The sequence below is a fragment of the Python bivittatus genome, unplaced genomic scaffold (genome assembly GCF_059951505.1).
Source record: "Python bivittatus isolate LINGU-HERP-01145 unplaced genomic scaffold, Pbiv_v1 ctg000020_np1212, whole genome shotgun sequence".
Lineage (NCBI taxonomy): Eukaryota > Metazoa > Chordata > Lepidosauria > Squamata > Pythonidae > Python > Python bivittatus.
Genome location: NW_028277030.1, coordinates 63,485,458 through 63,499,024, shown reverse-complemented (window position 1 = coordinate 63,499,024; position 13,567 = coordinate 63,485,458). Strand labels below are relative to the sequence as shown.

At 32.5% G+C, this 13,567-nt stretch overlaps 1 protein-coding gene across 6 annotated transcripts in view; it reads left to right on the top strand.

Annotated features, from left to right (window-relative positions):
• Positions 1 to 12,575, top strand: part of FAM184A (family with sequence similarity 184 member A) — a 61,205-nt gene extending 48,630 nt beyond the window's left edge. For 4 of the 6 annotated variants that reach the window (XM_088139980.1, XM_088139968.1, XM_088139974.1 and 1 more), the window contains exons 15-19: positions 1,218 to 1,364; positions 4,194 to 4,311; positions 5,057 to 5,161; positions 10,081 to 10,280; positions 11,781 to 12,575. In XM_088139980.1, the coding sequence (XP_087996106.1) occupies positions 1,218 to 1,364; positions 4,194 to 4,311; positions 5,057 to 5,161; positions 10,081 to 10,280; positions 11,781 to 11,862 (652 nt within the window). In that variant the 3' untranslated portion in view covers positions 11,863 to 12,575. Of the gene's footprint in view, positions 1 to 1,217; positions 1,365 to 4,193; positions 4,312 to 5,056; positions 5,162 to 10,080; positions 10,281 to 11,780 lie in introns of those variants that run through there. The other 2 variants (XM_088139984.1, XR_015795997.1) reach the window with 2 other exon arrangements.
• Positions 12,576 to 13,567: the final 992 nt, after the last annotated feature.

Here is a 13,567-nt window from a genome sequence, read left to right as displayed (position 1 = left end):
ATGTAACAGTGCATTTAGACTGGGATTGCCTATCATATGGCATTGCAAGTTATTCTAGACATTAGCAATTGGAAAGACCTATCCTGACTATTTAATTAAAAGGATTTTGTTTGCATTTCATTATTAAAGCATTAAAGGAGATGACAAAAATTATAGAAATAAGCTAGAGATTGGAGAAACAATTTTGTAATTATCAGTATCACTGACAGGCAGAAACTTTATTTTGGTCATTGAACAATAAAAATACATTCTATAAAACAAACAAACCAAAATTATCCCCTAACATCAATAACTGTTGGCAACCATTTGTGGGTGAAGCTTACACATAATGTAGCAGAATTTTGCTACTTTTAGAGAAATAAATTTATCTTGGTTGTTTAACAAATATTGCAAATAAAAATTATCAGAGTGCCCTGGAAATTTAAATAAAAGGGGGGTAATCTACTGGTGGCCAACATCCCTGTAGAACTGACAGTACAAAAGAACATGGGTTGTGGTTTCTATGGCACTCATGTCACAGGGACAATATCAGGTTTCATATGGGGTTTTCCTGTATTTCCCTTCCAAAACAGCTGTGGGGAGGACATTAAATTGGGCTTTCCTGAATTTGGGGACTGTAACATGATATAAACATGAAGCTGGTTTAGGCACTAAGATTTGGTTATTAGCAATTATATAATGAGAAAATGTAGCAGTTTCTGTTTGGCCTTCTATATCTAAGGTCCTTTGCCTTGACATTGATCTAGCTTGATCTGACTCTAAGGTTAAGATGGCATCACTGGAGAAACCATAGAGACTCAGTTTCTTTTAAATAGCTATTTCTCAAGAGGATGTGAAGTTATCCGCCTATATAAAATGGGTTGTGATGTAATTTTAACCAGGAGATAAAGATCTTTATCCAGAGATTGGATTCAAGTTTATTGACTCCTGCTTCCCATTGAAATACAGAATTTTGGAATGCAGGAGGTAACCTGGAAGATGTTTCTTAGAAATTTTGTTTGTATTCTTTCTAAGGTAACTATACTGTTACCAATTGAGCCCCGTATAGCAGTTGTGCTTGGGCTTTAGCTGCAAACAACTTAATTGCAGCAGGGATAATCTGTGCTCCTCATTAGTATCACTGTGCACAAAGCCTTTTCAAATATGGCAGGAAGTCAAGATTAACAAAGCCAACTGACATAAGAATAACTGTTTTTAACATAAAATGAATTAAACAGGCTACATGAACAAGATTTAAGCAAGAAACACGAGAAAGAGTTGGATATCATGACAGCTGACCACATCAGAGAGAAACAAAGCATGCTGGCAGATTTTAATAAGACCCAAGAGCTGCTCAAGGAAATTAATTCAGCTTTGCAAGTTTCGTAAGTTTTACTACCTTGAACAATTCATATATGGGCTAAGTTTGAATGGAATAATATGTAATTATATTATTTATTTCCAATTTATACTGGAGAGGCATAGCCTTGTAAAAGTACATATAACTGAGAAGCTTAGTATATCCGCTAACTTTGACAGAAGCATTTCAACATACAGGGAATGCAGAATTGAACCCACAGGAAAAAATGGGAAGGGATCCAATTCATAATTCCATTCAACCCCTGTAATATATTAAGTGTTGGGGGTTGATGCAAATGTATAAGGGACTAACACACTGGGCATTCTCATAAAATCAGTCAGTTGTCAGTTAGCTAGGTGATGCAGTTCAGAAACATAGTCCCATAAACTCATAAGACAAGAGGCTGGGTATCAGTGAATCAGAAAATGATCAAGGATCTGTCAGATTTTCTCCATCACTACCACTGAGATGATATGCTTGGATCAACCAATGGTGATCTGATTACATAATCCCTTGATTTGAAGGATTAACTGATCGCTGAATCTACGCCTCCTCCTCTCTCCTTTGTCCTCCATGGTATTTTGCCTTGGCAATGAAAATGTTGGGAACAGTTCCCTGTGACTACCATAGCGCTACACTTTCATAGCAATAGCAGTGCTGCAGATTAGGGATCTGCAAAGCTCCATAGTTCAGTAAAGGAACATTTTCAGTGTCTCCTGGAACGCTGTAGAAAAATAGACCAGAAGCTTCCTGGAAGCTCAAAATCAGAACAGAGAGTTCAGATTAATCAGCTTTGCCCCAGGTAAACCTTTCTCAAGTAACCCTTTTCTTCCTCATGATCTGAGATTCAGCCAAATCAAACACATACCACTGCTTAATACATAGTTTTATTAGGACTTCTGAACATGACACTAAGGATGCTTGGTAAGCTTCTCATAACTATTTTTGTGCCTGTTTAAGGTGATGCAATATTTTAAAAACTAATAATTCCCATATTACATTATAGTCTTTACATTAATGATTTTGAATGGACTGTGTCTTCCCACAAACACTTAATGCCATTGTATATTCCTTATATTTCTGTGCTCCATGTTTCTCTTTGTAATCTTATAATTTCATAACACTGAAGCTATGTCTTCTATTTAATTTCCAGTTTAGTTTCCCAATTGTTGAGCACTGACTTATCTTAAAATAGCTTTTTGGATAATTTTATTATTGGAGGAAAATATAATGTCTTTGGAAAAATGCCAACTATGCATCTTTTTAAATTCTCAAATGTTATGGCTACCAACTAATAATAGTTATTGGATATCTTTACAGTGCAAGGACATTATAGATTGTGTAAACTCTAGTTGCTCAGCTGTTACTCACCTGTGCCTGAAGCTTAGAGAATAATGTATGTTCAAAGTTAAATAGCTGTTTGTATAGGTATGCTTCTTTTAAAACTGTAAGGTCCCATTTGGAGTGAAATTTGAACTGGCAAATTGCCTGAAATAATATTTTTTCTGTTTAATTTTTCCTTCTTGTAATAAAGAAGCATAAAGCTTTCTGTAAGTCAGGGGAATAGTCTAAATTGCCTCTTTAAGGTAGGGTAGAAGATTTTATACAATATAATAATATTTATCATAAAATATAATGAAATCATAATTAGTTTTACTACATAATACCCGAATAAAAGCTGAAGATTTTAATGAAGTAAATAAGTATTTCATAAGAGTTTTTAAAGTTTCCAAATATAGTCCATTTGCATTTAGGGGATAAAAGAGTTCCATGTGAGCATGGCTGAGTAGAACATATGATTGGTAGCTGTGAACCTGAGAAGTTCTGGTGTTAAACTTGAGAGGATAGTGTCATTCATATTTTATGAATGCTGGTAACCCTTCAGAAAACCTGATTAAAATCATGAAGGACTTTTAAAACCAAAGCAGAATTTTAAATTAGGTATAGTAAGAAAAAAGCAATTGGTGTACTTGCTATAAATTTAGGATAATATAGTCTGAACACCTCTCGTATACTCCACATCCACTGAGATTCATAAATTGGCAGTAAAAGAAGTCACTAAAGTGTGTACTTCAGTAATTTAGTCAGATATTGTATTATAGACCAATGTCCATTTTCTTTGCATTGGGCCACAGAGCAAGTTGGCAAAAGGCCTGCAGTTATTAAAGTCATTGAGAGGATAAAATCCAACTTTCAGTATACATACTCTTTAATATATATAGTATATGCAACCCCCTTCATAAAACGGATTCTGCAGCTGCACCCAAATCGACTCACCCAATAATCCATATGATCTCCATCATGTCAGGATTTAGCTTCAGTTTGATCAATGTTCACCCTTGTCTGTTAAAATTTGTATGAAAGTCCAAAACCAGGTAGCAATCTGAAAGGTTAATTCAAAAGTTATTAACTTTTCTACAAATGCAAGGCTCTGTTTTCTTGGCCTTTCAATATAACTTCTCTATAAATTAATTTCCTTATTTCCATTCACTCCTTTAATGCTTCTTCACTGTCTTTTTAGAACTTTTCTGCAATTATCTTAATTTCTGTTTTCTTTCTGTGGTGTTTTGGCTGCTTATATTAACTTTTTTTCAGTTGTTAACATGATACTTCCTTACACAGTAGTTGGGTCACTGTAATTTTATTACTGAGGTTGTGTTGTTTCAACTTATGATAGCATTTTCTTTAGCATAGCCAACAATCAAAGAGATCTGTTTATAGGTAGAAAGCTATATCTCTTTTTAGATATAATAGATTTATTTATTTAATCAATTTGATAATTTGGTTTTATAGTATTATCTTTTAACTTTGGTCCATTATTAATCCATTGGTGATACTTTTGTCTTCTATAAAGTTTAGAAGAAATGGAAGATAAATATCAAAACAGGGAATCAAGGCCAGAAGACCTGCAGCTTATTGCAGAGCTGAAAGACCTGATTGCTGAGAGGGATCAGCTGATAAAGAAGCTGATTGTAAGATAGTTTGGTGGCCTTTGTTGTGAGCATGTCAGACACTAATATTTTTTGTCAAATCTCTGGAAAAATAAATAATTCTAAAATAGCTGTTATGTGTGAAACAATCTAAATGAGAATGACTTTTAATTAGTTTTAATCTCAGTTATCTAAGCTGCACACACAATTTTGCATGTTTTTGTACTCTTAAACAGTTGTTTATAATTTATTCTTTAAAATAATTTAATTCTATTCAGTCACTGTATTCTGTTTAGGACAAATGTATACTGAAAAAGATACTCCTAAAATTGTACCTTTTTGTACTATAGATAAATCACAATCCTAAGTGGATTTTAAAACATTAGGGGGGTTACCTTCTCCTTCCTGGCTGGCATCTATATAATCAATATTTATTTTTAATATGTTTCCTAATAGTATAATTTTCTGAGTTTTGCTGGTAAGGGACCTGCTAACATGAACCCCTTGTGGCTTCCTGTGTCTCGAATAGGGGAGAGCAAAAAAATAATCTTATAAAATCTTTGAACTCAGTACAAAGTAAGAAAGCTAATGCCACTGTAGAGAAGGGTTCTAGAAATGCCACAAATTATCATATAAATGGAACACGTGATGCCAGTCTTAATTCAATTTCAGGACTTTCATATTTGAAGTAAGGATTTTTGTGTGAGTATTATTTAATTATAATAGCTTAATAATTGCAATTACTAAATATACTGAAAACAATATGAACTTATTTTTTCCTTATTAGGATGACAAAAAATTCTATCAACTGGAACTAGTTAATAGGGAGACAAACTTCAACAAAGTGTTTAATGCAAGTCCTAATGTTGGTGTTATTAATCCTCTAGTAAAGGTATGCAACATAATTATTCCCTTAAAAGTAGAAAATGTGGGTTGTTAATATTACAAAACAAAAAACAGAAGTTCAGTAACAAACTAGAGTAAAACACCAGGCAACAGCACTGATTGAGAATGGGCAGGGTTTTCACAATATTGTCATTTTTTCTTTTCAGTGAAAAATTCAAGTATGTATGATTTTGTAAATTAGAATTGTGGCTCTTAGGGGATTTTATGTTGTGTGTAATTTAGAGTAATAGGTTTTAAACAGGACACAAAAGTGTCCTTATATAGTATATTTGTTTAACACAGGATTTTTTTTTTAAGTAACATTTTCTTAGAGTCATGCTCAACCCCTGGTGACTTCCTGGACACATCCTGTAATTCTCTTAGGAGCAATAAATAGTGATTCTTTCATGCTGTCTTTTTGATTTCCTAGTCTACTCTACAGGCTGTTTGTGAGCCATCCAAGGACTAATCTATTTTGAGCTTGTTTAGCATTTGAGATGGTTCTGCCACCTAGGTGGGAATTGTATTTCAGAATGGTTTTATATTTTGTTTCTCAAAAATAGTTTTGTTCTTGATCATTTTCTCATACTATGTTGGTAATTCTGTCCATCTTTGCAACTGCACTTTGATTGCTAATACCCTCTTTCAAAATTAAATTTTTATATTTATTTGGTTTAGCAGTTACTATCACTAGTGAATTAGAAAAATATGGTATAAGGATTATACCATAATTATACTGTAAGATTACTTCTCTTCCTTCATCTGGAGCTTCTGTTATAACAAAGTCTCTTCCATGAAAGAAAGAAATACTTCATTACATATCAGCAATTCTGGATTCAGACCATTACCTTGTTTGCAATTATATCTCTTAAGTCCTTTGCAGATTATCATTCCAATGTTTGTGTAATATATGTTCGTTAGTGAATTGTTATAAGAGAACCAAATGCCTTTCCCCAGAAGAAGAAGCGATAGAATCCATATTGGCCCAAAGGAAAAAACTCAAAATCCAGTTGGAGAATACCATTATTGGATCCATCACAAAGCTATGGAGATTATGCGCTATGTTCTGTTTTGGTATATAAAGCAAATAATATTTAATGTTAGGAAATATAAATTATTACTATAAAATAATGTCAGATCTTGCTATAAAGATAGTATGCTTTCTAAAAAAATTATTTGTGCCATCTAGTGGAAAGAAGTATCATTTTCATACTTCCTAATATGAAACTGAGTTAATAATAGTCTACATTGCTTCGACAGCCCCTTTTTCTGCAGTGGTCATCAACTTTTCATTTACTTTTTATAGAGAATTCCAATGATTGATACTTCTAGTTGATGTTCTCATAGCACTGTAAATCATGGCTATAATGCAGAAAGTGAACTTCTTTTTAGAATCTCATAATTGATTAAGTATATTGTCTCTTCTTCTAATGAGACCCCTCATCATTGTTACATACATGTGTTTAATTTTTATTATGCAAGATATGTACACCACAGTTTTGATTTGAAAACTGTTTGTCTTTTCCTACACTCAAATGAAAACTTACCTCTTGATTTTTAAAAATTTTTGTCAGCTTTGACACTGGAAATACCTTTATATCCTCTATGTAATTTAATTATATTCTTCAAATAATCTTTTCTAGACATTTGAACAGTTCTTTTGATTCAAAAGGAGAAGGAAAGCAAGCAGTTGAAACTGATGTGTATCAATTAAAAATAATTAAAAGGGTCTGGTTTTGAACAATTGCAAAATGTATCTATTCCAATATATATTTCAAAAAACGAAAAATAAATAAGTTGAAGAGCAGTACAGGGATTGTAGTATTAAAACTAGATCCTATGTGTTTATTCAAATCTAAGCTCTGCTAGGTTTAATAAGATTTCTCTTTCTGTTTTATAAGTAAAGTCTGAGCAGAGACTGATACAAAATGCCTTTGCAATTAGAAATGTGTGGCAGACTGTAGAAAAAGGAAAAGTATCCTCAGTGTGTTACCCCTTTCTCAATAGCATGTTTTTTCTCAACACCTCATTGAAAAAAAAATGTAGTGTGCATGTTCTTTTCTTATTAGATTTTTTTTTATGGTTAGAAAGGTACATTTAATTGAAGAAAAACACAGGCTGATTGTAAATGATTACAAATGAATTAATATCATTTGCACTGCTATAATATTATGTAAATGAGGCAGGATGAGTGTACAGTATAATCACTGCCTGGAAGCAGTTTGACAAGGTATAAAAGCCATCTTAGTCAAATTGTTGCAATCCAATGTTTTCTGCACTGTGCTCCTGAGTTTTGTTGGATCAGATTAATAACCTTTTTTTTGTTATGATAAAATACCGTGAGTCCAGAGAAGATAACAAAGCACTGTTGCAATCTTTCGAACCTGATTCATTTATTAATAATTTCCTTTTAGTAGGTTTTTCCTGACTCTGCTTCTACCAACATGGCTTGCTTAATTGGCCCATTCTGTTGCCATTGCAGTTCTGAGGGAGAGATGTAATTACCAAACTGCTTTCATACATATATATGGTTAGGTTTTTTTATATAGCAGAATAGTATTATTTTCTCTGGTAAAACCATGAGAACAAAGCGACAGATACTGGTGAGATCAAGAATGGCTTTCAAGAATTTAAAAGTCTCTGTATCTTAAGAAACGTGAATCAATAGGGAACAGTTACCAAGATCTGCAAACTAAAATTGAAAGGCTGTCTCCTATGCAGTATTGTTTTCATTATAAACATGGATTGGGCCCTGGAGAATTGTACTGCTAACTAAAATAGTGTTATATGTTTAGTTCTGTGAGGAATATTTCAGTTAAATTACAGGGAAATGTTGTTCTGCAGTGCTACAGGTCTCTTATGTGGAAGCAACCTAACACTGAAAAAGTAACAGATCTTCAGCTGAGGAGATTTAGTTTGGGAAAAAATCTTCCATTTAAACTAAAACAAAATGAAGGAAATTGGACTGTATTTTTTCCTAACTGAAAAATAAAGTGATACTTTTTTTTACTTTTTATTTTTAAAACAAAGATACAATTTCAAAAGAGGTAATATCAGTAACTGCACGAGAAAAATTACTTAAGTTATACAAAATGCTCAATATAAAATTAATAAAAGATAACACTGAATTGTTTTTATGATATGAAAAGGTATCTTTGAGATTAGTGCCAAAATTTCCACTATGTTATTATAAATACTAAAAAAGAAAAAGAAAAAAACCTACTAAAATAGTATAGATAAGTATTTAATTTCTGACTTCCCCCTTCTTTGTGTTCCAACTGATTTACAGTATTTTTTAACATAAACTTTAAAACCATACTGTGTTTGTATTTGCTTTACTGTGTGATATATAGTATATATGAAGCCATTCTTGCTTGAATTTAGTTAAACTTCTATTATGTGTATAATAGGCCATACTTCTTTTAAATAGGGTTAAATAATTAGTTTTTGGCCAGAGTAATTAAAGTTTGGGCTCCTTTTCACTTGACCCTAACCATGATACAAATATGCCCTGGCAACTTGATAGGTGGCTAAATCAGCTATTCTAAACATCCATCCAAACTGACCACACCTTGGGTTAGGGATAATGATTGGTTCTTATCTTCCAATTAACAGGTAATGCTTGATAAGAGAGGAGACAAAATCAGAGGAATTCACTAATCACTTTCCTTAACTTAAGTCCACAGTAATGAAGGAGAGCCCTGTTTACTAGCCTGGCTACTGTAACAAAATAGGAGTTGGCAGTAAATTTAGCAGATTGTTTGCTGGCATAAGTTTCTGTCAACTCAAGTTTATATAGTGTTTTTATTTTGCATTTTATTGCATATGTTTTTATTCAAATTGTATTTTTTGGTATGTAAAAAAATAATTTTATTGTAAACCATCTAGAAAACTTTGGCTATTGGGTTGTTTAAAATTTTTAATTAATTAATAGCAATAGACAGCACTTTAACTCAGTCATGAAGAAGAGCCTTCAGTACTTCCTGGGCCATTTACAATATATTAGCTGTTTATTATGGCTTACTGTTAGCTGATAAACCTACTGTATTCCCCACCTGTTTGATGTTCAAGCATAAAACAATGAATTAATTGTGTCTGGTGGACCATAATAATTATGTTTCAGATAATGCTGAATCTGAACCAGTATCTTTAGCAAAGTAACAAAAAACGCTTGAAAGATTATGAAAGCAGGAAGCAGAACTTTCTGTGAAAATCTAAAGGTTGTGGTATATATCAAAACCCTTAGTACAATTAAAAGATTTGTCATTTTTGAAGAAGTATCTTAGAGAATGGGTCACTTGAGTGGGGCACTGTGTGGCTACTGGAAGTAATCTATTCAACTCTTCACCTGTTGGCAGAATATAGGAACTTTGGTGTCAATATGGCAACATCTGCTATATTCTCTCACCAGTTAAATCCAGAAACATAAATAAAAATGAAAATTAAATGTTTTTGTTGAAAGTTCTTTTTTCCTGAGAAATGAAATGTACTGGCCCAGACATTGATTGTAATCCTATTTATTTATTTGTTTCTTTAAAATATTTGTCATTTCCCATTAAAATGTTTTGAAGCGGTATACAATTCATTTTATGGTAATCTGGAACTACCATGATTGTATAAGGAAATGGCTGCAAATATAATAGGAAGTAAAATCATTTTTTCTCCTACAATGGGAACTTTCCATTTCTACAGCTGAGTGATACTGAGTTATAGCAATACATTGTTAGTTTTGACAGAGAAGCAGTTTCCATTGTTCTTCAGGAATTGTAATCCGTATACAAGCTAAATCTACTAAAATTATTGAAAAGTCAAGCATCATATTGCACCAATACCCAAACCATTAACAAAGAATAAAATAATGTAAAACAGCTCAGGAACTCCCTCGTTTGTACAGTCCCTTCCTTACATGTGTTATCTTTAATGCAGCAAAAGAAGAAGAATGATAGATCAGCAAACAGGTTTGTGAGTGTCCCCAATCTAAGTGCATTGGAATCTAGTGGAGTGGGCAATGGACATGCTAACCGCCTGGACCCTATTCCCAATTCATCCATCCACGATATTGAGTTCAACAGCAGCAGACCACTTCCACAGCCAATACCACCCAAAGAGCCCAAGATGGTTTTGAGGTGAGCAGAGCCTCACCAGTTTTTGGTTTTCTTTTTTTCCTAACTTGGAAAACAAAAATTGATTTCTTTTTAGCTAAACCTCGCTTGGTTTAAGAACAATACTGGAGTATAAATATTATTTGGAATTATAATTTTCACACTATTTTAAACCTCTTTATAGTATCCCTTTTTATTGTAAAGCTTGCTGAACTGTGATTCCCCCAATAAGTCTTACTTCCCTTAAAATTTTGAAGTGCTATACCAATGCTTTGTGTGCTTTCAGTTATTTACCTTTATGAACTTGTGTTAAATCTGTGTTATTTCTAGCTTCAAGAATATGTTACAATCCCCAAATCAAAATGGTATTTTGTAACAGTAGTTCTATGTGACAGGAAATGTTTACCCTGTTAGATGTGTTTTGATTTTCCTCACCTCAGAAAAAATATTTCTCGAAAACAAGCTTTGAATATGTGTGAATATGTGCATGTAGTACATACCATTTAATGCTATGCTTCAGCATTAAAATACCAAGCTCAGCTTTGCATTATAATTCAGAAAGTTTTGTTACTAGACTAAAATAACATCATAATGCTTGATATCCTGGAAAAAGTAAATGTCTTCTTTACTCTAGTTCCACTTTAATGCTACTTACAAAATAGAGCTGGGGCAGAAAATTGAATAGTAAGCTTGAAATACAATAACATTTTATTTCTTAACTTAAATAGAAATCCTATAAAATGTAATCTTCCTTATTTTTCCCTTTGCATGTAAAATGCATGTATGTTCAGACGCCATTAACAAGCATGTGCATGAATTCATGAATTGTGATGATGGAGTTTCCTTTACAAATTATTTCGTTCTCTGATTTGTCCTATAAACGGTAGGAATTATTTTAATTTTCTAGCCACAAAATTTAATTTTACTAAAGGAATAAAGTATATGTAGTGATTATATCATGCAGGTTTACTTGAGAATTATGTTTATGGATAAAAAATGGGCTTGCTTTGTACCGAATCCCTTGTTCTACTGTATCCAATTCCATGTGCATGCAAGTTCAGAAATTCACTCTGAGTTTTGTAATATTTAAAATATGTAATTGTTCAGTGCCAGAAAATTCAGCAACACATCCTAAAGAATATGATGCTTGCATCATATTTGACAACTAACTTGACCAGAAGAAAAGGATGCTAAAAGAGGATGCTCTTTATAAACAAAAACTTTCCCCTCACATTTTTTAAAGAAAAGCAGCAACTCCATTCTTTCTTTTTTTTCCCAAAACACTATTTTTCTGCCTTGTTGTGTGGCTTAGTGACTTGTCTATGCTGCTGATGCTCTCCAATGGAGTGGATGACCGAAGGTAGAAAATGGGGAATTAAACTACCTCACAGACTAATAAGATGTGACTTTGAAATTATAAAAATTGATTCTATGCTGCGTATTCTATCTCATGCTTTTTCCAGGGATTTTGCGCCTTGACTCTTGGTTGTGGGTTAAATCTGTCTTTTCTCTTTATGAATCTAGCCCTCCTCAGACTGAAGCTTCTTCAATGGCTTCACCAGATCCACAACGTCAGGAATGGTTTGCTCGTTACTTCACATTCTGAGAGATTATTTTTGAATGGCACAGCATGGTGTGGACTGTACTGTTCATAATAGCATGACCTTACAATAAATCCTTATGTGAAACAAGCTTTCTTGTAATATGTCAAACACTGTGAATGAGAACGTATTTGTCTCTCTGATTTGAAAATGCACTGTATTTTATGTGATACTTGTTGGAATCACTTGACATAGTTATATAAATGTGCTTAATGACACTTATTTTTATTTAAAACTGAAAAGTATTTAAACTTTGTAATTACTGCATAATAAAATTTCATAGAATAAACACAATCTTTCCTCTACTTTTCCTATAAATATGTATTTTCTTTGGTTTCAGGGAAGGCTTTCACATCCCATTTCTCTCTCAAATGCAATTAATTGCATGGTTATTATATATTGAAATAAATTGTCAACAATTTAAAAATCAGACTATGATAAAATATTTTAAATCCATATATTTTTAATTAACTTAAGAGAACTGACTTTAAAAATTGTGGTTTATTCTAAAAGTGGTGAAGAATGCTAAATTATAGTAGTATATAAAGCTGAGTGGTGTTAAGATTACAGTAAGAAAAATGACATAAATATTTTAATGTTGAATTTCATCAACTTTTGTCATAAATGTTTTATAAATACATGCAGAGATAATGCTCTTTAGAACATTTGGGTTACTACACTACATAATGCTGTATTAATAAAGAATAATTTATGGAAACCTGCATTTTGAGGATATTATCCTTTGGGTAAAACTCAGGCATTGATGAAAAATAGTGCTAAACAAAATAATTATGCATAATAAAGCATGCAAATCTTTCATTAGAGCTCCAACATAAATGTAAACATTTTTCTCTTCCATTACAAAATTAAGCCAAGACCATGCAACCTTTTTCACCTGGAGAATGAGCCTGATTTTCCACTCTGTTACACCTGTCTTATAATTGTGCACTTTTCTGGCAGAAAAGATGTAATATACTGGCAAATTTGGGTTTTATATGTTTTGTTGATACTATTGCTGTTATTTCCAAGATTACCACAATAAAACTAACACTGGTAATCTCAGGGAGAACCTTTCTTTGTTTTATGAATGTACTTTTAAGATCTGATCTTTGTATGCATAAAGGGGGAGTGGGGAGATTGCCTGGTTATTTTAAAAACAGTTTTTATTCTTAGATACAAAAGTATATCTCTTCATTATTTCTGCTAAAACCTGACTGCGTCTTCCCATTATGCAAAAGCATAATCAATCAATGGTACCACCAATAGTATAATAGTGAGTTTTATATGTAGCATATGTACAAAAAATTTGTATGTTTTCATATAAAATGTTCTAATCAAACTTTTAAAATTGTATCTCCTGTAAACTCATCCTGAATACTTCACTGGAAGCAGTGTTCTAATGCTCTCCTGCTAATCTAAAGCAGTATTTGGCAGATATTCTATGGTCTATGTAAAGGTATATGCAGCCTTTACATTAGAAGAAAGCCATATTAAGTTAAAGTTGGATTTCTTGGCTGTTACCTATAATAAAATATACTGGATAATTTTGCAATGATGATCTGAAATATTGTTGTGTTCTGTTTTTCTTCTTTGAAGTTATATAATTTGTTTACATCTATATACTACTAAAACTCTTGTGTCTGTAACCTTCAACTGGGCGAAATGGTGTGTCATGAGGCAAATTTTTTGAACCAAGGTTATCTCAAATGG